The sequence below is a fragment of the Gopherus evgoodei genome, chromosome 14 (genome assembly GCF_007399415.2).
Source record: "Gopherus evgoodei ecotype Sinaloan lineage chromosome 14, rGopEvg1_v1.p, whole genome shotgun sequence".
NCBI lineage: Eukaryota > Metazoa > Chordata > Testudines > Testudinidae > Gopherus > Gopherus evgoodei.
The window spans coordinates 5,962,898-5,988,300 of record NC_044335.1 but is presented as its reverse complement, the minus strand read 5'-3'; the positions used below and the strand labels follow the sequence as shown (position 1 = coordinate 5,988,300).

At 41.6% G+C, this 25,403-nt stretch overlaps 1 protein-coding gene across 1 annotated transcript in view; it reads right to left on the bottom strand.

Moving 5' to 3' along the window:
* Window positions 1-3,144: 3,144 nt before the first annotated feature.
* MYT1 (myelin transcription factor 1) overlaps window positions 3,145-25,403 on the bottom strand; it is a 111,475-nt gene continuing 89,216 nt past the window's right edge. The window contains 7 exon segments of the mRNA XM_030533658.1: window positions 3,145-5,561; window positions 7,383-7,526; window positions 8,188-8,291; window positions 10,985-11,076; window positions 11,696-11,917; window positions 21,198-21,281; window positions 21,834-21,896. Of these exon segments, the coding sequence (XP_030389518.1) occupies window positions 5,421-5,561; window positions 7,383-7,526; window positions 8,188-8,291; window positions 10,985-11,076; window positions 11,696-11,917; window positions 21,198-21,281; window positions 21,834-21,896 (850 nt within the window). The 3' untranslated portion in view covers window positions 3,145-5,420.

The following is a 25,403-nucleotide window of genomic DNA, read 5'->3' as shown; positions in this document are numbered from 1 at the left end:
TTTATAGATTATAAGGATCCAAACCCCCGAAATGGGCACAAATATATATATTTTTCAGTTACTTTTAAAAGAGATATATGTGTAAAATTCTTCTGTGAAAGTCTCCAATACCAGGACCTACAATAGCTTCTCTTTCATTATGGCAATAACCATGTTAAAGTGTTAGATATGTTTTACTAGGGCAAAACTCGGTTATTCCATGAATTTTGTCTAGGACTATGACCGCCAACTAGCTGCAAATATGGAAGCTTTTAAAAACAAAGATAAACATCTTCCAATGTCTTAAAATGAACCTCAAAAAAGAAGCTGCAGCCTTCTTGCACGATTTGTTGAGACATTTACCTTTGTTCACAGGGACTGTTTTGTTTTACAGATGATAGTCTCTGGGGCTCATTCTGGATAAAAACACAAAAGAAACAGCTTTTGAAAGTTGTAGGAACAGCTTACCTCTGCTCAATGTGAGGACATGTCATCTCCCTTGACAATGATCTTCTCAGGTCAGCAGAGTGATCTGCTGTTTAGTCTTCCAGCAAAAGTCTTCTCAGGGTCCAAACAAAACTGTTAGCCCTTCTCCAGCTCAAGCATTGCTGAAGGCTTTTCAGTTATCACCAGATGTAGTAGCCTCTTCCTTAGCCCTCCCTCAGATCAAGCAATAGTCACTTCAAACAAAAGTAATAGCAATAGCTGTAGTTTTCCCACCAAGGTCCATCATGATCAAGTCTCTGTTGACACAGGAGTTAAAAGTGGCTTCCTCCCACTCTCTCCAGAACAGCTGGCTTAGCTTGCCTAACCAAGGACCAGTAGTAATTGGGCCTCCACCCCACACAGTTCAGTACTGTACAGTATCCTAGAGTTTCTTTCTCTGCCTTCAACCCTCCTCCAGGGTCCTGATGTGACCTACTCTTTGCAGGCCTTCCCCAGCCCCTTTGGTGGAGCACCCCACATAAGATCCAGTCTCTCCAGACAGGTCTCCCTAATAAGGAAATACTCTTCTGACAGATCACCCTCCGTTCAGAAAAGGCTGCCTTTTATATCTCCCAGCAGGCTTGGCTCTCGGTCATGTGCTCTTAGGGTAGGTCAACACTTGTGGCAGCATACAGAATTCACAGCTAACACAAGTATAGACAGTGAGGCACTGCTTAGGTGAGTACAGTAGAGACATGTCAGATTCCTATATACCCTACATGGCTCTCTATATGCTCAAGCAGTGATTTCCAGACCTGCACTGCTATTTTTAGCACGGCGTGCAGCTATACACACCCTACATATGGCCACAAGTGTAGACAGTGTCTTATTTTTGTTGCATGCTCAGGGGAAGTAACAGGTCAGAGTTGGATCCTGAACATCTTAATGGCCCAGCTCCCCCGTGACACACGGGAACATTTATGCAGCATTCTGGGGTGACTTCTGCCTTAGTAAAACAAGGGTCTACAAAGTATGTGCATTTTCATTCTACCTGTAAAATTAAAATACAAGTATAGGCTAACTCCCATGCACATAAGTAACATGCAAACTCCCATGCACATAAGTAACATTACTCAAGTGAGTAGCTGACTGACTTCAAAGTTACTGACATGTGTAAACAGACAAAATTTGGCCCAGTGTCAGTTGGCTGCATCCTGCTGAGCTGGACATTTGGAATGTGTTCTCTTGGTGCGAACATTCTTGAGGACATTATCCAATGCCCAGTGATACCACTGAGAGTCCATTGATTGACTTTAGTGAGCACGGGATCATGCCCTTGTGGGAATGATGGTAGCTGAAACAAGTTGTGATCAAACACTGGAGAATATTTGATGAAAGTGAATTTCAAATTTGCAGCTCTGAATATTCCCAATAGCCTGGGTCTAAAGTTACAGTCACCAGGATGGGGAACAGAAACATACCTTACGACCTTCTTGTCCAATCATAAAACAGCTCAAGTTTGAATGCTAAAGGGTATGTATTCAAAATGAACTTCTGGGAAACCAGAAAAAATATGACAAATCTAAAGTCAAAATTGCTGTGCCATTTCTGTTGTAAAAGGCCTCTGGAACAATGGAAAAAAGAACGCATCTTTGCTTGGGTTGCTCTCCCCCCTGTACAACTGTCTTAAGACTCCCTGAGTGCCCCTCTCTTATGCACACCTGCCTCCCAGTTAGGTGAGGCACACAGCTGTGCGGGCTTTACTTCAGCCCACTGCACTGCAACCATTAACCCTAAACCACAGAGCTGAAGTGTCTCCTTTGCAAAGAGCAGAACTTTTAATAACCATTGCACAAAGCAATGATTGTTTTCAGTAGGGACTAGGAGCCTAGGCCCAGATTTCTAAAGGCATTTAGGCGTTGCTGCACAGAGTGTTGCAATGTCTAAATGATTTAGGAGCTTATGTCTCATTTTCAAAAGGAATTTAGGTAATTAGGAGCCTACAATGAAAACAGGCTCCTAAATGAGTTAGGTGTTGCAACGCTGAGCCCAACAACGCCTAAATACCTTCAAAAATCTGGGCCCTGCCCTACTTTGAAAATCCCATCAGGCAGCTATCTGCATCTTCAGGTGCCTAAACATCTTTGAAAAACTGGGTCTAATTCTTCCAGCATGGGTCATAACGGACTCCCATCTTTTGCAGATTGGGCTCAGAAAGAAATTCATAACACAGCTGAACAGTGGATTGGAACAAAGCTCTTAGAAAATACTGGGGACTTTACCAATATCTTTAAGAAAGACCATGGGAACTAAAGTCACAAACAGAACTGGGTTTTTATTATGAAAGAACCCTGCAAATACATTATGAAATGCTGTCTGCAGCATACATTTCCTGAGGAAAGTGGATCACAGTATTCATTTTTCACAGAATAACATGTAGCCTGCTATAACTTTCAATGTGACTCTTTATTATTTAAATATTAACAGTATTCCTCCACATAAACAATTACTCAGTCATCACATAACCAACACACAAACGTGACAAAATAAATATACAACAAGAGCACAGTTCATTTTGACTTAAATATTAAATAAATAATAAATACAGAATTTTCATTTACCATTAATCAGTGCCTGAAACAATAGGAATGAAAACAAAATCCCTAAAAGTCTCTCTTCCCCTCCCATTGTCCCGACCCCTTCAAAAAACAAACCAAAAAATTATCAAAATGCCTCAGTTATAAAATATCTTTAAAAAATTCCCATTGTTAAAAGAATAAATAACAAAATATATAAAAAATAACTCAGTTGCATCAAAATTACAAGTAGGAGTTGTAGATACGTGGGATTTTTCCTTTTCTTTCTTTCTTTCTTTTTTTGGAATTTTTTTTTATGGTCAAAAAAAGTTTTACTTTTTTATTTTTTGCTTTTCTTTTCCATGGTATGGTGTCCAGTTTAAAATCAGTATAAAATTAATAAATAAAAAAGATTAAATAAATAGGAAAAAGTTAACGTAAGGTGTTGTGAATATAAATTACATACATCTTGCCAAAATTAAATAATTTACAGGATAATTAAACTAGCTACTTTCCCCCCGTCTCTCTCTCTTCCAGGAAGTGCAATTTCTCTACTTTTAAATACTAACTGAATTGCAGTCACAAGCAAGTTGGACTCTATTTACATGTTAAGAATTGTGTTTTTAACACACCATATTATCTTTTTTTCCATTTTATTTTTGCACTTGGAATGGGTTCTAAAATAAGTGAATTCATGGGATCCGATCCTGCAAACTCTTAAGTATGTGATTCAATTTATTCACATGAGCTGCCCAATTGACTTCAGTGGGGCTACCTACCTACTCACGTGCTTAAGAACCTTATCCAATGTCCACTGGAATCAATGGGAGTCTTTCCATTATCACCCTTGAGCTTTGCATTATCCCCTAAATATCTGCAGGACTGGGCTCATAATGACACAATTTTCTTCACTTTATTATTGGTGAGCAAATTCCTCTCCACCCCTCACCTCACTGGAAATGATATTGAAAGTGGGGGGCTTATGTGACATGTACTGATGCTAGAGGCTTCTATCTCCCTCTTCTCTAAAGTGTTATCACTAGGCTGATAAATAATTCTGAATGATAGTTAATGCTTGTGTGAGATGAGTTTATTAAACAAGCCTTCAGGATTTGCAATTTGCTGGGACAGACCAATATGTCTCTCCCTCTCTGCTGACTCCTTTCTTACAGATTGAAAAATACCTTAATCACTGTGCTCTGCAATGCTGGATGGTTGGATGAATGAGGTGCTAGAGATTGGTTTTGCAAAGACATTCACATAGTTGTACTTCTTTTAAGTGCACGGTGGGCTGCATGTACCAAACAGCTTACAAAAGGGTTCTTTGGAAGATCAATACCCAAATGCTCTTTTTTGTGGAATGACGCTTGCTCTGTAATCTTGCACAAAATACAGAAACCAAAACCAACCAACCAAAGCAAAACAAAACAAAAACCCATTGCCATATGTACATCTGTAAGGAATCAACCACAGTCTATGGAAGATAAGCACTTTGCTGGCCATCAGTTAGTATCTTTCATTTTTTGTTGATAATCATTTTAAACATTTCTCTGGCATTGATGTATGATATCTGCACTGGCAGTACTGCACTGCTGTAATGATGACCATAATATTGAAAAGAACCAGAACAGTCCACCAATAGACTTCCAAAAAATCATATACACTGGACCATTACACATTTAGAATTCTTCTGTATGAAATATCTGGTATTGGTCTATTCATAATAGCTATTCTCATATTTAAGACAGACAAAGGAATACTGTAGTTGCAAACTCCAAAAGCTTCCCTGAGAACCTTTTTTCCATTGCGCTTTCCACTGGAGATCCAGAACTGCTCTTCAGAAAATAAAAATAAGCTACTTTATAATACTTAAGAATTCCCCCACCCAGTGGATAGCTGAATACCTTGGGGGTGGGAGGCCCAGCAGAGGTTCAGATTTACAGGTAGCCTGCAGCTCCAGCCTCTCATTTACAGTAACCTATAACATAATTCATGTGTGAGCAGGTGAGCTGGACATATGACCATAGACAACATGAGGGTTAAAGCCAGTTATACTCCGTTCTTAAATCAGACAAAACCCTGTTCTTCTCATGTACTAACCCTTGGATTAATTCTGCTACAATGCCTTCTTTCTCATCAGTAAAATGTGGCAACTCATCTCCACCAGCAACCAAGCCCTGCAACCTATTATAGTGTCTCATCGTCCATTCTCATCTACCACTTGGTACGGGTAGAAAATCCCACTCTGAAGAAGGTCCAAGTTAAGTAAATGACAACATGGAGTTCAGTTCAGTTCTGCTTCTTGTAAATGACCTCTTGGTTAAATTTTGGTCCTTTTTTCATTCATTAGACAAGTTTTATAACTTGTAAACCTGAATACTCGGAGTGAAGGTTCCATCTTCTTACAGTTTGTTTGTTTATTTGCATTATCCCACGGCACTAGACTTGAATTCCCTTGACAGCCTGTTTAATGCTTTCTAGCAGGTCCCTGTTCTCAGGGTTCTGGTAACACTCCTGATTGGTGTACATGTCAGTAAGAGTATTAACATAAGCATCAAAGTTCTGTTCACTGATTGGCTCCTGAATCCAATAAAACAAAACAAAAATATAAATTGTTAAAAAGAAAAGGAAGAGGGGGAGGAAGAAAAAAAAAGCGCCTAATAATTGTGTTTAATTCTCCTGGGGTGATGCTGAGATTATCAATATTTGTTATTAATCATTATTTGTATTACAGCAGCAGTTACAGGGTCCCAGGCAAGATCAGGGCTCCATTGTGCCAGACTTAAGCACGTGGCTAACTTTATGCACTGACCGCAATGGGGCTAGTAAGAGCGTAAACATTTAGGAACATGCATAAGTCTTTACAGGATTGAGGGCTAAATAGAGAAGGCAGACTAACGGTGCAGACGTGCCTAAGGGCACACAGCAGAGTCAGGATTAGAACCCAAGTTTCCCGTGTCCTTGCATCATGCTTTATCGACCCGAGCATGTTGGCAGTGCTTAATTTGTGCCAGGGCTGAGCTTTGGCACCTCTGGGCTGGGCAGTTCATAGACCCCTCCCCTCCCCAGCACCTCTGGGCCTGGCAGTTCCTGGCCCCCCACAACACCTCTGGGCCTGGCAGTTCCTAGCACACTCCAGCACCTCTGGGCCTGGCAGTTCCTAGTCCCCCCAGCACCTCTAGGCGTGCCCCGTCAGTTATTAAAGTAAAAAAATTGCTTGATCCCTGGCACCTGCTTGTTTGAGCCCCAGCACCTCATTCATTACAAATTAAACATTGCATGTTGCCACACCAGTCCAGACACCACACTGATTGGCTAGCATATGAACACCCCAGATAGACACATCAGATTAAACAGAGGGAGAGAAAAAGGGGAGGAGGAGAGAGAGGGAGGAGGAAGAGCAGAAAGATGAAGAAATATTAGTAATATGAATGTGTACATTTTGTGGACACTATTTGATTTGGAACTTGTTGAACACATTAAAAACATATTTGCTGGCTGGTTTATTTCACCTACACCTACCAAATGGCCAATTCAATGAATAGTTTTTTGCCAGGTGGGGAGCTGTGTGAATACTGCCCGAAAGTATTTGTCAAGGAGATTCTCTGCAGAAGAACAGATAGTATCCAACCAGCCCAAAATCAAATCCAAACCTTGGCAGAAAGAATACTGAAAACAGTGATGGGAAGGCTCATTCCATAAATCAGAAACTCGTTTCTATGATCATCTCACAAGTCTCTTGTATCTGCAATCAGATGACTTCCACGTCTGCCCCCCAGCTCACATACATACTGCACACCTATTTTAGACAATAATAATTAACTTCCTGGGACTAGACAGAAGGTAATTAATAGCTCTTTTTGGTTTTTCTATTTTAATGTAGTCTTTTCATTTTGCAGTAATATTATGGCAACATGCTGTGTCCTATTAGATCTTGTTAAATTAAACAAAATACATTCTCTTTAAGGATGCTATTCTTTGGCTGCTACCTATTCAAAACTGAATTGAAACTACCTGCATTATAATAGGAGCTGTAAGATCTTTCTGACGTTGAAATCAAATCCCTCCTGATCTCTGCTTGTGCTGTCTTAGTCTGAAAGGCGCTATGCGCCCTTGATAAAGTTCCTATTTTCTGATTTAGCTACTAGATGTAATGAGACAGAACAATAGATACAAAGGAAGATCAGCAGAAAGTGACAACAAAAGGAAGATAACAATATATGCTTCAGAGATACAGTATAGGTACTGATGTTATGAAAGGCTGATGTGTGAATAAAGAGATGACGATCTCTAGCTATTTCTCCTAATCTTAAATTGTATATAAACCCTATCATGAAAATGGTTTTAGTGTTGCTCATTTGATCACAGTGATTTTGATGAAACACTTTAAAAGTTCCTTACCATATGTGGAAGGCGGATATTGGCAAGACTTTGGATAAGAGCCTGGCTCAGACCTGAGAGCTCCAAGAACAGGGCTTCATTCTGCTCCTCTATAATTTTGTTTTCCTCCTCAATGTTCTTTAGGTTCTTCTCCATGGTTGATATCTGTACAGCAAAGAGTGCAGCAAAGTTATTTGCCCTCTCCGTCTCCTTCAACCTGTCACTCCATATAATACGCCCTGGGGTTGGTCAAAGATTTTCTCTGGAAACTTTTTTCCGATGGGAAGCTGGGTTTTCAGCTAAATGAATGGTTTCATGGAAGGAGCCTCTGTTTCTGGAACAGGTATGATTTTTCATCAGAAAGCTGGAAACTATTGTTTTTTTTCCTTCAGTTTTTGGCTGATTTTTTTTTTTTGATGAAAAAATCAAAAATTTTATTTGGACAATTTTTCTTTAATTTTTGCCAGTTTTCCTCAGGGAAAAAACCCCCACTTCTCAAAGGGCTCGAATATATAGGCACTCTGAATTTTTGTAAGCTGCTATTGTGATTAGAAGAAATTAATCAGAGATTTGAAGTTAATGACACTTCCTTCCCTTCTGTACTTACTCTGCTAAGATAAGTTACTGCAACTCATTTACATACCTAGGACATCAGTGGAAGACAATGAGGCAGGTCCTGCCCTCAGATGAGGTCACTTTGCATTGCTTTTTTACTCTGCCCTGCAAGGTCAGCTGAGGATTCCCCCCTCCACTTTCCATTGACTCCAATGAGTTTTGGCTCAAGGTCTATGATTACAGAGCCTGGTAAGAGTCCACACTCACATACCTGTGACTGCAGCTTCACCAGGGCAGCCTCCATCTCCGAGTTGGACTCATTCAGTTCAGTAATCTCCTTGTTTAACTGCTTAATCTCTTCATCATTCTCTAGAACTGCAGGTGGGAAAACTGCAGTGAGTCACCTGCTGCTCTGACTCACAGAGGAGGAAAAAAGCAAGGGGAAGGCACAGTTTTCTGATCAATGCGAGGCTCCTGCTCTGGGATTTCTTCTATATATGCATTGGAGCACTGGCAATGCTTACATTCTTCCTAACACCACATCTAAAGCAAGCTCACATTTCATATGGTTTTATATGTTCCATAGCATCACGGTTAATTATGTTCATAGATCAATGGTTCCTAGGCACTGCAGTAATAATAATAATAAATAAATGTGTAAAACCAGAACCAAATAATGGACTCTTTCATCTAGAGCATCTCCTACTCACAAGCTCTTCAGAACTGATGTATGTTCTGCTCGGCTCTCTGCTAGTTTGAACCGTGTGTAGTCTGAATTTGTTTCAACTGCTAATGTGTTTTAGTTATAAACTGGGTGGAGTGTAAATTAGAGCAATATTTCTAGAACTGTGTAGAATTTCCTTGGATCAGAAAGAAGGCAGTGTTCTAGTATAGTAGTAAGGCTTGATCAAATAGTAAACCAACAAACCAACCACAAAAATCCTGATTTGCAAATATTTTTGTGAGCAAAAGCCCTAAGTACGTGAGAGCATTTGAAAGATTAGCAGGAATTCATGAAAATGTCTCTGAATTCTCAAAACTTCTATGAATTTTGGCACTAATGATTTCTCATCTGAAAATTCACAATGGCAGCTCATTGTTTGTCATATTTCTTTTCTTAACTTTCAGTCATCCAGTCCAGCAGCAGCAACAGCCCCTCGTGTCTCGGACAACCAATTTCACAACATGAGCAATGATTTTCACAGTAAACAGTTTGCTAGCAGTCAGCAAGCTGAAAATTATTTGCTGATGCTCTGTGCCGTACATGATGTCTAATGAATAAACTCTCAGAAATCAGGATGGGGTTGCCTATGATTTGCTAAGAATGGAGCTAAATTAATAACATATATCACTCATAATTAAGGTCCTAGTTGAATTGTGGGATGATTGTAAAGTAGTTGCAGCTGAGTTGTGGACAAGGTATAGAAAATAGCAGAAAAGTAATAATGGACCTTTATTTATTGGGCTAATTTGGAAAAGCCAGAGAAGATCTATTTGTTTAAGAAAAATTTGGTGGAACAATATAAACACTCAAGTATTATGTTTTGCCTGCTAATTTGTTGTTGTTGTTGTAAAAAGACATTTTGCTGCCACTACATTATGGTCATTAGTGTGCAGGACAGACAGCCCAAGCCCCAACTGCTATTAGCTTGGATTAATGGGGTTCTAGGGTACTAATGGAGAAAAAGGTGTATATTGCAAACCTCAAAATGTATGCAAAATTGTGGACTGTGCAAAGTAAGCTAATTAAAATCAAAATTGCAGTGGAAGCCTAATATAGCAGGATCTGCAATTTCTGCAGTACCACAAATTAAGAAGGACCTTACTCATCGTGAATACTCTCGTCAGCTCTGTTTAGCATTCAGAAATTTGTACCACATATTAGACTTGAATATCTATTTTGAAAATAAATATTATATGACAGTGACCACTGCAATCTGACACTGATCTTTACGACAACATAAAGACAAAATTGAGGCAATCTCCTGTTTCAACAATGTAAGAGCATAGGTGGAGGAAGAAATAGCAGGATAAGGGTAGATAGAGCGACCCTATTCATGGTGGTGAGCACAATCTAGCCCTAAATTGGGTGAGCATGCAAAGAAATGATGTAACTGATCAACTTGTGGGAGGGAGAAGCTGAACGAATAGTACGGCTATCACTATACTAAGGGTATGTCTTCACTACTTGCTGGATTGGAGGGCAGGGATCGATCCAGCAGGGATCGATTTATCACGTCTAGTCTAGAGGCGATAAATTGACCCTCGAGTACTCTCCTGTCGACTCCTGTACTCCAGCGCCGTGAGAGGTGCAAGCAGAGTCGATGGGGGAGCATCAGCAGTCGACTCACCGCGGTGAAGACACCACGGTAAGTCGATATAAGTACGCCGGCTTCAGCTATGTTATTCACGTAGCTGAAGTTGCGTAACTTAGATCAATCCCCCTCCCTACTGTAGACCAGGGCTAAGACAACAAGTTCATATGTTGATGATCAGAGGCTGATAATTATTAGAGATCGTCAATTTTTTTTGCCAATTTTGCTATTATTTGTTAAATAAATTATGCATCAAAAGCCTGACTCTGCCACCCTTATTCATGCAGGCAGTTCTACTGAGCAAACCAGGACTAACTGTGTGGGAAAGTACTACTCAAAGTGAGAGAAGGTGGCAGAAATGAGTCCCAAATAATTTTTTTGCGTTTCTTTGCTGATCAATGGCTGGTCAAACAAAAACAAACAAACAAACCCTACCAAAACAAGACACTGCTCTGCACATACTTTTCCCCTTAGGGAGAAGATGACAGAACAAACAAGTGACAACTGTGGAGTCATGTTGCTTAACCACTACTGGCAGGTGCTCAGATATTAGACTCATGAGCGCAGTGTAAGAGCCTATATAGAATAGAACAGAACACAGTTATTTCAATAATTAATTGATAACAATGACAAAATAGTCATTTTTTGCATGAGTCATCTGATTCTAATGATAGTACAGTACGGATACAATACACAATTAATCAGCTTATCAACACAAAAGCAAGATAAAGCATCAAAGTGCAATATCCTTACCATCGCTGGTCTTGAATTTAGTGTTGAGAATTTCATCCCCTGAGAGTTTTCCTTTCTTTCCAGCAAAAGTAGCTCTTGGACACCCTGATAAACTAAAGGCAAGTAAAAATGGGTTTCATAAACTCTTAGCATCTATGGATGTTTATGTGCCCAACATGGGTTCACACTATTTGGCTGAGTTTGTGTCATGAGGCAACTTTTCTAAAAACATCCTACACTAAATGTTAGAGAGGAAATTGCATTATAAATAACACCACAATCATCCTCATCTATAAAACAAGAGCGATTTTTGTTGTGCAAAGATTAGGAAGTGCGAATCCCCTAAAGGAGCGGACATGACAGATTATGGGACAGCTCTGACTAACAAAGACATTCAAAAGTGTCAGAAATATGCCATGACATGCTAATTTAATTCAATTAAATGATCGTTTTTTACAATTTGCCCAAAGTCAGATTTCATAATTTTTCACAGCACAATGGCTATTTGTTTTGCTGGAGAAAACCCCTTCCAAGTTCATGAGAAACTGGGCAAAAACTAAGACCAAAAGTGTGAACTTTTGCAGCCTATTTTGTGGCTGAAAGTCTGAATACTTTTAAGCTCACCATCTCCAGAAAGGATGGAAGAAATCAAAAATACCAAGGCCACCTGACAACATTTACTTACTTGTTGAGTGTAGTTGTGCATAGGATTGCTGTGCACCTAATTATTACCTTCTGTGAGTGAGAAAGCTTCCGTTGGCATGACCTGACCCATCACAGCCAGGTGTCGGACAAGTAGGCCCCTCATTCTTCAGTGACTTCCAGGAAAACGATGAGCCATTGAGTGATCCTTCTTTCTGCCGGCGGGCTGCAAGAGGACATCCTGACGCACTGCGATGAGAGGCATATTTGCCACTGATATGTCCAAGCCCAACACAGCCAGGAACTGGACACCTAACCATAGAGAATTACAAATAATTATAAGATGAAAATGGGAACAAACAGGATTTTAAAGGTGCAAACACACTTATCATAAAATTAGTGATGGGGAAAGCCAAATAAGGTTCTGAGGTACGTACTCCAAAGCCAAGATTCTCATTTAAATTGTCGTGTGCCAAGACCTTTCTCGTAAGGCATGCAATTCTACACTTGCGTGCCTTAAGAGGTCCAAAATGGTGTCCCCCATGCAGTGTGACCTCTCATATAAGGTGTGTGAGAGGTCATGTTGTGCAGAGGACACCATTTTGTTCTTCAGTGCACAATCAGGGGCCAGACAAAATCACTCCATGGGCTGCCAGCTGGACCATGTTTTCTGAATTCTGGGGCATGCGATTCTGGCACACCAATGGATCTGAACTTTATCTCAACTGGAGCGGGCAGATCTTCAGCTGCAGTAAATGGTCACAGCTCCATCAACATTTACACCAGTCTAAACACCAAAGGAGGGTGAGGAATTGCTTAGGGTGTTCCAAAGGGTGATGTTGCCCGCCCCCTCAGCCCCCCCAATAGCTGTGGTGCTTGGAGTTAACAAATCCTTGCAACGCATGGGGCAGTTACGCCTGTCAGAGATACTGTTTCAGGCAACAGTTGGCATAGCTAGGAGTAGAAATCAGGCTTGGCCTCAATTTATGGTGGATGGGCTAAGCTCATCCAGCCCCTTGGGTGTGAGGTGGGGAAGAAGCAAGAGAGACTAAACTGGCTAAAGCAGGTGCTGGCCCGCGGTACACACTGCTGTGGCCTCTTGGAGACAAACACTGGGATGAGATGCAGCCTGTGCCCCTGGAGGCCGAGGAGCTGCCCTGACACCTGCACAAGGAGAAGGGATGTGTGCTGGGAGGGTTCTGCTAGCTGTGAAGGCAGCTGTTTATTGGGATAGAGGGAGCGACCAGGCTCCCAGTTCTGCGGGGAAGGCCTCTTTGTGCACCTAAGATAAACTCCCTGGTGCATGTGTGGGGGGAGGCGGCGAGGTTCACTGTGCAATTTCTATCCAGGCCTGGAATGCAGGGGAAGCCTGAAGGGTGGGTTGGGAGGCTGGTGACCAAGGCCTCCCCACAACAGCTCCCCAGTCCAGCCTGTGGGCTCTTGCAGACTCAAAGGAGCTTGCCACAGCATCAGGTGACCTGCAGGCCCATGTGCAGGTGGGGCCCTCGTGCCGCAGGGCTCCACCTCCTCCCTGGCCCTGAAGCCACTAGACACGGGGCTCGGCCTGCCCAGAGGAACACGAGCAGGGGGTGGTTGAGAAAATGACAAGGCAGAGCTGCCAGAGCGTAGCTTTCTGAAGTGACGAAGCATTGCTCCATCCTTGATTTCAGGTGCTGGAGTGATGCGCCAGACCGCTCTGGAAGTGCTACACTGCTGCTCAGATCTGGGTGGTCCTGGGTGCAAACTGGACACCACTGCATCCATTACGCTCCTTTCATGCTTCAGACTTTTCTTTGCAACCACAAGGGCTAGAGACGTACTTTATTGTTGTTAAATGAAAAGCTGAGATTCTGTCACAAACACTTGCCTGCAGAAGCTAGGGTCTCCCAGCTATGGGCCTATGGCCTTAATCTCACCCTGCTTAAGTTCTTTGCTGAGCTGGGGCCTAAATACTGTTGTCTTGAGGCTTTGCAGTCTTCTTGCCCTGGATCTTGATGTAGCCAAAGGCTTTCTTGTGACACAGCCTCCAGTTTTCCCAGTGCAGTCCTAGTGCATAACTCAATAGCGCTGTAGAGATTTTGGCACGTGTGGCCCTCTGCATAGCAGCCAATGATAAGTCATCTTCTTACACTAGCTCCTTTTGTTGCAAAGGGTAAAGAGTAACAGGAGCAGGGGATGGGTCCAGCACAAAGCATAAATAACAGAAAGCTTTGTGAGCAGAGGGAATATATGATAAGAACTACAATGGATGGGCAGGCGAAGAAACAGTGGCCTGAGGCGGTGCAATGTGTAGATAAGAACAGAGCAGCAGCCCCCAGACAACTGTGGGCCCACAGCATCAATTTATGATGACTGGGTGGCCATAATGCCCTGAGTGTTTGGCTACCCTGTATATAGAGGGACAGCAACGCAGCGGTCAGAATGAACATCACATCACGTACTAGTGATCATTTAACATCCGCAGCTGCTTTCAGCGAGGCGTTTGGCACTCACTGAGAAATTCACACGGAAGCTCAGAAATGGGGGATGTGAGGAACAACATGAGACAGGGACAGAGAGAAAGACTCGTCTTTGAAGGTTCCAGTGGCTTCTCCTTCTCATGACCGTAACTTATGTTTAAACCAATTTCAGAGTTTACTTTGACTGGCTGTTCTAGGTTTTTGTTTTTGTTTTTTAAATGAGTGTTTAAATGTAAAGGCATCATAGAAAGGGCCACAGTGATGAGGTATCTCCTTACCTACAATGGCAACACTGGCCAATGCGTCAGTTTTGCAAACACAAAATAGATGTTGAGCCAGTTTTCGTGGGGTGCAATTGTGGAAGTCAGCTGAATTTTGTCCCCACCCCTCTTTTTAATCTAGTAAACTGATTGTAGACTTTTGGCCAAATTACAGATTAATCAAGAGCACTTAAATTTGCTGTCAGACAAGAGGTGGAAGTGTGAGGTTATTTGCTGGGTGAGCAAGTTTTTGTTATTTCGGGAGTTGACCAAGAGCAGATCACAACTGAGGAGGAATGGCATGGGAAACCGAAGGGTGGATAGGTTGGAGAGCAAATGGAGGGTACATGGATGGATGATGAAAAGCACATCTCTCAAATTTAGTTCACTACATTCTCCTTTCCTTCTCCTCTCTGTCTCCCCATAGGTGGGGAGCAGGACACAAAGATTTACATGTTTCATTCATAATAAGTTGACAGATCAGGCAGACAGAGTGCCAGGCACAGAATTTGATTAAAGATGCCGAGAGGCTAGTGTTACACACAGAGGCTCTAGAGTTTGTAAGCTAGCAGCCTGGTCATGGCTTGCATTCATGACACCAGACTAGGGTCCTCCTGAAATCTGACCCTCTTTCTCCTGTGCCACTCATCACATTTGGGACAAGGCTGGCCCGTCTTGAGGAGTGGAAGGAGTAAGACACATTGGGAGGCAGCGCTGGATTGTAGTCTGGGAAGAGAGGTACCTTGGAGGGTAAGAAAAGGAAGTAAAAAAGATTTGGTGTATATCTGTTAACTGGATAACCAAAAAATCCCTTTGGTAGAGAACATTAGCATTAATCCTTTTCAACTTTCAACAGAAGAACTAAAACCCAGGTCACAATCCTGTCCTCAAACCACACATCTTGATTACATCAATGACTCCAAAGATTGACAGTTACTCATCAAACTGGACTTTTTTACCTGTAGGTGATGGAATGATTGTGTGGACACCACGGTAACACTAAACCAATGGGCACCTGTTTTTACCTGTTTTACCTGTTTCCTAGCTGACATTCTTGCTAGGAAATCCAGACTTCTAAATCCCTTTTCCCAAAACAAGCACCGTTAAGACAATAATTGTTGACAATTCTGCTAAAGGTCAAGGCAAGGGGGTTTGAAAGTACCAGCATCATCATAATTTGTTAAAAGTTACTTTTGTGTTGTGGAAACACAAACATTTCCATGGAATCAGTCACTCATTTAGACCTTCATCATGCAGCCCGACCACTCTGGTACAAAGGTGTGATTTTCGGATTGGGGCCTCGTTGTTTTATTCTGACACTCAGAGTTAAAAAGCTAAGGGGATACATTAAAAAGATGTATAAAAGTAATAATAGCTATTGTTTCTAGATTGTGACCCTGTGGCATGTCTGCAGGCCATGTTTCAGCAAATGTTTAAGGCTGGCTATGAAGTTCTGGAGGTCGGGATTTATAATGAAGGTGCAGACACAACTTACAGTAGTAGCCATATGGAAAAGTGCCACCATACAAAGGAATCTCTCCCTCGCGCTCCAAACTCACTGGCTAATGGCATGCTAACTAAAATCAGCAGTCATTCAATGAAACCTGGTGCATCTGTTAAGGTTTCTGCTGTGGTTTGCATTTGTTTAAAGATGCTAATCAATTATAAATACAGTTAAAAGTTTATTACTCAAGGGAGAATGCTATATATATATATATATATGTAGGTATGAAATGGCAGAGCTAACCCCCTCATCCTCTTTGGGAAAGTAATTAGGGATTTCAAGCATTCCTATCAAAATATTCACTCAGCTGTTCCTGGAAATCACAACCTACGTTTCACCAACGAAATGATTACCCTTATTATTTTTATATTGTATAAAAAGAAATTGACAGCAGAGGAGGGAGCTATACACCCAGTTTTTTCCAAGATAATTTGAAAAACGCTGAACTCGATTTTAATCATCTGCAAATGCAGCACAATTCACTTATAATATCCCTGCCAGCAGGAGCCTTGCTAAATTCATAACAGCATTGCTTTTATATGATCACAAGCAAATTACTGAATCCCCAGGAGTAAAAGGGGTGGGGGCGCAGAGAAGAAAAGAAAAGAAAGAAAGAAAGAAAGACAGACCCCTCCACCATTAGAATGCAGCCTCTATGGCCCAACCGTTACATATTTTACACTGTTAATTTAAATGTTCATTACACTTTTATTGTAAAAAATAAACCAGAGCCTTATTGTGCAAAACAGCTGGCTTGGACTTTAATTTTTTTTTATTTAACTGAAGTGTTAGTAATGGCTGATCAATTAGACAGCCATTCTCTGTGGGGTTTTTTAATGCCGGGGTAGGCTGAAGGTTGAGGTGATCTGTTCAATCACATCTGCAGTAAATTACTTGAAGGATGAGCAACAAAACAACAGGGACTAAATTACTTTCTCCTCGGTGGCAATGTGCAAAACTCGGATCAGTTCCAAGTGCCTTTTGGTACCCAGATGGAGTAATGGAATTACAGTTAAGCCTCTTTAATGCAAACCTGCTGGGACCTTCACCAGAGCGTACCTTGTTATAGAAGACAAAATGCTAACTTCCCAAGGACTAGGGTAACTCAGCAACTAAGGGATCCTTTACTCGTATTGTTGTTTTGCCCCCAAGTCATCTCCGATGGGCTCCCTCTATTCTGATTGCCATTTCCACGTGTTAAGAACTGAGGGACGGACAGATATTGAAGCCCATACAGTGGCATAAGGGGGGAATCTCATTTCCCTTTACAGCCTGGCATGGCCTTCCTGGGCCCTGGGTCTGCAAGCCTGATACTCCCCTGGCCGAGTAGGGGAGGGGCATGGCGTGGGTGGTGCTTAGCTCTGTCCTCCAACAACATGCTGCTAGCAGAGGAGGTGTGGGGCAGTGATCTGAACTATTCTCCTCCTGGAGCAATGGGGTATCGGGGGGAGAGAAGTCTCGGGGTGCTCCTAGGGCAGTGCACAAATGTGCTACCTTTACACAGGAGGGCATATTTGCAAATGCAGATTTGCTGCTCGGATTGCAGGCTGAGGGTTATGTCAGTCTAGGGAGGAGGGTCCTGAGTCTTCCCCCATTACCCCATTTGGGTGCAATGTTTTATCCAGCATGTATGGCTGGGAGTCAGAAAATTCCAGCTCTTTCACTTAAGTCCCTTAACTCCCCTGCCTCAGTTTCCTTTTCCGTAAAAGTGGGGTGAAATTCTTACTCTCTTATGCCACAGGGCTTTTGGGATGGTCATTAGAAAAACTTTGTAAAGCACTTTGAATATAAAGGGCCAGATCCTTGGGCCAGGTGGGGCTACTCTGTGCTGTTTCCAGCACTGCAATGCACCTTAAAGCTGGCAGATCTGGTTCCCTGTGGCTCCCGCCGCATGGGGGGAATATGCAGGCAGAGTAAGGCCAGCATAACAACTCCTATGCCACACCCCTCCACTGGGAACTGGAGCAACCACGGAGTGTGACCATGGAGTGTGACCATGGTGCCCTTTTGCCTCACTGAGCTGCTGCTGAAATGGCCCCTGGAGGCCACTGACAGCTGGTATAAATCAGGCTGCTGGCTCCATGATTTTGGATAGCACAAAGCCCCTTTTTTCCCCCATGGCTGCATTGAGCATCTCTTACTTACAACTGGGGATCTAACCTGTAAAGTGCTAGATGAGAGACCTGGTCGAAAAATGTTTATGGAAGAGCTTTCCATCAAAAAGTGCCGCTTTGTCAAAATTGAAACGTTTCCATTTCAATAAAACTTGCGAAGGAGAAAAACCAAACTGAATCTTTTTCAATCTTCTTGTGTTGTTAACATCAAAATAGTTCTTCCTGGGAGTGGCATAACATTTTGTTTCAACTTTATCATTTTGATTTATTTAGTCTTTTATAGTATATTAAAATATTAATTTTAATATTGTATATAGTATGTTTTATAAAGAGACAGAACATATTATACTTAATATTTTCTTATAAAATAAAAGTCTAAGTGAAATGAACCAACACGATAAAATCTGAACAAGAAGTTTCAACATTATTGAAAGGACACGTTTTTGACTTTATCTGAAGAGAATGATTTAAACATATAAAAACAAAATGTTTCAATGATCCTGAACGGAATTTCTTTGAAATTTTCATTTTGTGGAATAGGTTAAAATTTCAGCTTTTTGTTCAGAATTGGAACCATTTTTTTTCCAAAATGTCAAAATTCTGGTTTCCAAGCAGCTCTACTATATAAGTTATTTTAGCTGCCATCATAGAGTGTGGTATGTGTTTGCACGAGTATGTGCACACATGCAGAATATCTGCAAAATGATGCAATGGTCCAACCAAGGACCTCTTTCTCCTTTTTACTGATGTGTGGTCTATTCTGTATATATATTTGTGGGTGTATGTAAGTTTCATATACATAGATTGGAGCTTCCCATAAATCCTTTATACTGTGCTTCCTGTGCATACTTTGCCCACAGTTCTGCCTTCATTTGAATTTCCTGTGTCTTCCCTCATGAAGCATCAGCCCTATTTTAGATCTCAGGGGACAAACTCAGAGAAGTAAACATTTAAACAGAATGGCACACACGGCATAGCTGATTGCCAGTTGTACTTACAGGGCCAAAATTGAGACAGTCAGCACTTTGCCAATGCTGTCTTTCGATTTTCACTCCCCTCTCTGTGCCTTTGGTTAATGGAATCAGATTATGGATTTTTTTTCCCTTAGCAATTTAGAACATTTATGTCAAAAAAGGATTTTTTTTGAAGATTTTAGAATAGGTTGCTTAATTTTTTAATAAACTCCTGCTAATTATCACACAGCTCATTTAACCAAATACTTCTCTTCCTGTGGGTTGAAGACTAAAAACAGGGCAGATGGCTCAAATATTATCTAGTTTTTAAACATCCTTTCTATCAGGTATTGCATCTCTATTTACCGTGGACACCCATCGGTGAGTAGCAATATGTCATTTTGCCTGTTCACGGTAGAATGTTGCACAGCACTTTAGGTACATTACACATCCACGTGTTTGCACCTGCAGCTGAAAAGGGAGCATAAATTGCTAATTTATCAACCTGATTGAGGGCAGAAATTGGAAATAGAGAGGCACAAATACTCAGATTTACTCACCTGCAATGCATGTTGCAAGGACAAACTTTACACCCACAAAAACACAAGCCAGAACTCAGGCCAACAGAAAATATGCCCATTTTTGGTTCTTCCATTTAGAGCTGAACAAATCGTTTTGGCTAAAATACGATATTACCAATGCCATAAATTCAAAAATCATGAGTCAGGTCCCTCCAAACCATAAGATTATCTTAAAAATAATGAGTTTTTTTAAATGAAAAAAAAATGGGGTGCTTTTAATTTGCCTTCCAGTTTTTGAGATCTTAGGGTATACTTGGATTATGTTTTCTAACTTTTCTGCAACCACAATGGATAGAAACTTACTTCTACATAACTGAAAACCGAGATTGTCTCATAATCAAATAAATCTAGGATTTGAGTCGTAAGAAAGCACCCTCCAAATGTCACAAGCACAGTGATAAAATCAAGAGAGTTGGCAACACAGAATTTTCCAAAAACCTGTTTGGAGGTTTGAAATGTGTTTGCTCATTATTATTTTCACTTGCCTCTGCACTTCCTGCTTCCCGCAAAAGGGTTGCGGAATTTTGAAACAGCTGTTTTTTGTGGTCATTCTGGTACAAAGATGTAAGATTTGTCTGTTAAGGTATCTGACTCTGGTCACGTGTCAGAGGTCTAACCTTCTGTAACTCATGTTAGGTGACAGAGGCTAAAAAATAAATTTCAGTTACTTACCACTACTCCTTTGTGTCACACATTTATTACGAACTAGTACAAGGTACTTCACAGTCAATGAGATTCTCCATAGTCGCTTAAGGGATTTAGAATCTCCATTCCTCAACCCCCTACATGCTTTGAAAATTTCAGCCAGAGACTCTAGGGCAGTGGTTCTCAATTTGCAGCCCGCAGGCCACTTGCGGCCCAATCAGCACACAGCTGCAGCCCACGTGACATCCTCAGGTCCATACAGATAGTATATATATTGTGTGGATGCAGCCCACATAACACAGAATGCTGCATATGCGGCCCATAATGGTAAATAGATTGAGAACCACTGCTCTAGGGCTAATTGTAAGTGCAGGGACTGGGAGGGGCAGAGCACTTCTTTGAGCATCCATTAACAGCATGAAATAGTCACACTAATTAAGCCCTGCTCAGTGTTGTCATGGGCCCAATCCTCTGAGGTGCTGTATGCCCTCAATTCCCACTGGCATTAATGGGAGTTGAGGGAACTCAGCATCACCTGTGGACTGCTCTTTGCCAGGATGGAAGCCTGGAACACTTACACAGAAACTCTGGTCAGTTATAAGAACAGCAATTTCTTTATGAAGTATTAAAAGAAAAGGTGACAGGAAATTAATAAATTGAGCTGGTGAAAAAATTTCTACATTTCAAATTTGGAAAATAAGTGGGGAAAAATTAACCACAAATTCTCCCTCCTCTCTCATTTTTTTTTTTTTTTTTTTTTGGCCAGCTCTAGAACTAGTCAAAATTCTTCAAATTTCAAAAGTCTTTTGGATTGTGGGGAAGAATACACAGGAAAAAATGGAAAATATTTTACAATTTCTACCTCCCTCCCCAATTACCACTTCAAATTAAGGTCCTGAGCCTGCAAAGGTTTATGCATATGCTTAACATTAGGCACAGTGAGAATTCACATTGACATCAATGGACGGTGTAAAGTTACACATGTGTGTAAATCTGTGTAATGCTGCATGAGTTATTGAAATTGATCAGTTTCCAAATCCTGAAAGGATCTACTCAGGAACTTCCTCAGGACTTACTTCATCAGCTCCGGGTCTTCTTTGTCATCTTTCGTGGGGGTTATCTTGATGCCACTTTTCTTGGCACGGGGGCAGCCTGACAGACTATGTTTAAAAAGAGAAGAAAGGCCCGTCTCATTGGCAGAATTACCGCTTCTAATATTCCCCTGCCTCACTCATCTTTCCCTTGAATTTACTGTAGAGTTTTGATCTCGCTCATTTCAGAGCCTCACACCATGAGGAGAAGTGAGGAGGAAAAAAAAAGAGCACATTTTGAGGGAGATGGATAGTAATTAATGGTGTCTAGATAAGAAGATATCTGCTAACAGACTGCAATGTTTAATGGAATTGTTGAAACAGAAGGCTTAGATCTCTTCTATTAATTTTCTAAAGTCATAATAGAAGTCATAAATAGGCAGTGTTATTAACAGGAACATTGCATCAGCTAAAATCTGACCCTTTGTCTTTTATTCTGCTGAAGAGAGCTTCTAATCAAATGCTGGAAACATCAAAAAAAAAGTCAGATTAAAGAGACGAAAATAGGCTTCAGTTGTCAGTAACATTAATGTTTTATTCAGAACTTTACAACTCTGCCCACTGCAGAGTAAAAATATAAAAAGAGGCCATGGAACAAAATAATTTCAGTGAAGACCTTACCTCCTATGGGATGCATAATTTCCTGTTATGTGACCAGAACCATCACATCCAGGAGTTGGGCACCTGAGGAACAATGGGAAGCAATGATTAGCAAGGGCTTGGCAGATTGACTGAATGAAACATTAGGATAGCTCACTTTAAAGGAAGTGTATCAAACTGGATGCAAACTCTTTTTCCTTCCCTCCAGCTTCCCCAAAATAGTTTGTAATAATACACAACCCACATTGTTAACACCACAAATCCAAATGGAAACCATTTGAAAACTGGTAGATAGCACCATACAATTTAAACAAAAATTAAACGAAAGGCTCAGGCCTATTTGATGATTGGGTCTGGTAAGTGGAGCCCAAAACAGCAGAAGGCCTGTCTCTTTAGATGTGGGAACAGAATCCAGGTATCAACTGAGTTAGGGGCAGGAGGACACACACACACACACACAAAATTAACAGGGCTCGGGATGCAGGTCGCAGGGTGAAAAAAGGGAATCAGAAGCAGGCAGAGAACCTTGGACAATGCCCATTATTCCAAGAAAGAACCTGAGAAATCAGGGGATACCAACCAGAGTAACTGTACCCAGGTCTGTGCATGTACAAGGGACTAGAAAAAAGTCGTATAGCCACACAGAATCTCCCCATCGAGCTTCCCTCCTCCTGGATTGATGGATGGCGAGGCTGATGAGAAGATCTCGGCTCAGGCCTACATGAATTTATGGAGGGTGACAAAAGGCCCGCTCCTTCAGCCCAGAAAACAACTGATTCCATGGGACAACAAATGATGCAAGGTTCAAAACAAGGGTATTGGACAGGGACTCTAAGCAGAGAGCCCCAAACAGTGCCCACTGCTTGGTGAAGGAGTCCAAGGAACCAGTGGATACCACCCAGAGGACACGAAAAGATGAGGGAATGGAAGGAGGGCCCCATAGTCACAGAAAACCTCCCTGCTAAGTTCCCTTACTCATGGATTGGTAGATGACCATCTTGGCCAGTGCCAGGGGGAGGCTGATGAGGAGGTCTCAGCTCACGACTGACAGCCCTGGAGACTGAAGTTCACACACAGAACAGGTAAAGTGAGGGCTGCAAGAGTGCAAGTTCCCACTGCTGTAATCTAATTGCCATTTTTATGTATGTATTTTCATTTATATGAACTCATCACCATGGTAACTGAGCACTTCACAATGCCAGTGGATTTAGCTTCACCACGTCACCATGAGGCAGGGAAATATTATTATCCCCATTCTACAAATGGGGAACCAAGGCACAGAGAAGTCAAGCGATTTGCTTACGGTTACTCTCTGGAAGAGCCAGGAACCCAGATCTCCTAAATCCCCAGCCCGCAAATTAACCACGAGACCATTTGATTGGGACTGTGCCTTATCACTGGTCTGATGGTGCCTTATCTAGAGGTGAAAGGCTAGTTCAGTCTCCATGCTCATTCAGTCCTTTTCCTTTCTGGAAATGCTACCAATCAGGGTCCTAGCTGCTTTCATCTGTGGAACTGTTCTCACTAAGAGCTGGCACTTAGACCACCGTGGCTTAGGCTACACTGGAGAACTCACAGCTGCACCGCTGTAGCGCTGCTAATGCAGATGGTGTAAGCTGACAGGAGAGAGCTCTCCAGTCGACTTGATTAATCGCGCTACTGCTGCTCATTGGGGGTATATGCTGGTGGAACACAGCGCTGTCCACACTGGTGCTTAGAGCGCCATAACTTACGTTGCTTGAGGGGTGGCTTATTCACACCCTTGAGCGACTTCAGCTATACTGACCTAAGCTGTAGTCCAAGTCACTTCACATGGGGCGTCATGAGTTTTTTATTATTTTTTTTAACATTGCAATACTGCAAATCCTTCCTATACCAGCTATAAAGATATTATTGGCTGTACATGTATGCTCAGCTTTTGCCAGCTGTGCCTCATCTGAAGGTACAGCATCCAACATTCAAAAACATAAATGAAATTAAGGCATGAAAGGAAAATAAGAAGAGCACATCAATGCAGCTCATTCCCCAACCTTTCTATGATCATTTAAAATGGCAGGAAAGCTGGGTTTGGCTTAAACTGTTACCAAGCAAGAGATAAATAAGCAAGTCAAACAGTGAGTAATTAGGGCCATGGAAGCAGTGAAAAAAATGTTGGAATATGAATTGTGAGGAGCAGAACACTCTGCTGCGAATGTTGTAGGTAATGCGGCAGAAATAAAAGTTGTCATGGGGACACACAAAAGATGTGAGTAGCTCTAGCAGAGGAAGTGAATTACCTGCATGCCAGCCTGCAAATTAGCTAACAAAAGTTTTGAGTTAAGTTTCAACATCTGAATGAGAACTCACTGGGGATATGTGAAATGAATTGGAGGTTTGCCATTCATTTCAATGGGAGTTTGAATACCAGAGAGAGAGAGAGAGAGAGAGAGAGAGAGAGAGAGAGGACTCCTTTCTGAAGATCCAGTCTCCTACACTTCAGCTTGTCTACACTAGAGAACACAGTCATTGGTGGCTAATTACAGGGGTAGACCCTACTCCTAGTGTAGACAAGCAGAGTGCTGTTAAGCCAGAATTTACACTAACGCAGCTCTCCCTGCCTAGCTGCCAGGGTAGGTTGCACCACTACAAACTACTGCTTATAGTGGCTTTGCCTGTCTACACTAGAGATGCACCAGTTCAGGTTACCCAGGTGGCTGTGGTTGGGTCACATCTCCAGAGTAGACAAACCCCTTAGACCGTGAGCCCTTCATCTTAACCGTTTACTCTGATTGGATATGTTCTTAGTCCCTTCCTTTTAAGGCATAAGGGCCTGATCCTGTGGACTGAACCCCATGGGAGGTTTTGCCACTGGCTTCACTGGGAGTAGAATTCACCCCTAAATGCCCAGCTATTTAAATATCTCCAAAATGTACCCATAAAATAATGTTCAAACTTGTATCGTGAATGTGGCTCCTGAGCCCATTCTATTCTGAACACAGCTACATAGTCACATCGCACACAGTCAACAATTTAGTTTTTGCCTACTACCGTGATGTACATCTCTCGCTTACTGCCAATACATTTGGGTGTCAGCGTGGAATCTACCATGATTAAAACTGCATGATCCTAAGATAAATATTGGGAATGCCTTTTTTTCAATACCTTTTCTATAGGTGTCCAGACCAACTAAAGCTGAGATTTTGAAAGCTGCCTAAGCATTTGGACTAGAGCTAGTTGGAAAATAAAAAAAACTTTGTGTGAAAATTTTATCCCTGTTTGTCAGAACATTCATCTTTTTCACCAGCTGTGATTTGGGATTGGAATGTCCAAATCCTTGGACAACTTTCAAACTACAGGCCTGGGAGACTACAGGGCACCAGGATTTTATGCATTTTAAAATCTGAAAGTAGAGCTATTTCTTTGTAGTTCTAGGATTGTTTTAAGATACATATCACTGACATCTAATTCCGTCTTGCCTCTCAGTGCCTTTAAAGAGGTGAAAAGAATATCTGCTTTTTATTTTATTATCTTCAAAGATATCATCCCTGACAGATACCTTGTATTGGATGTTTTGGCCTGCAGCTAATTTTTATATCTGAGAGATTAACCCCT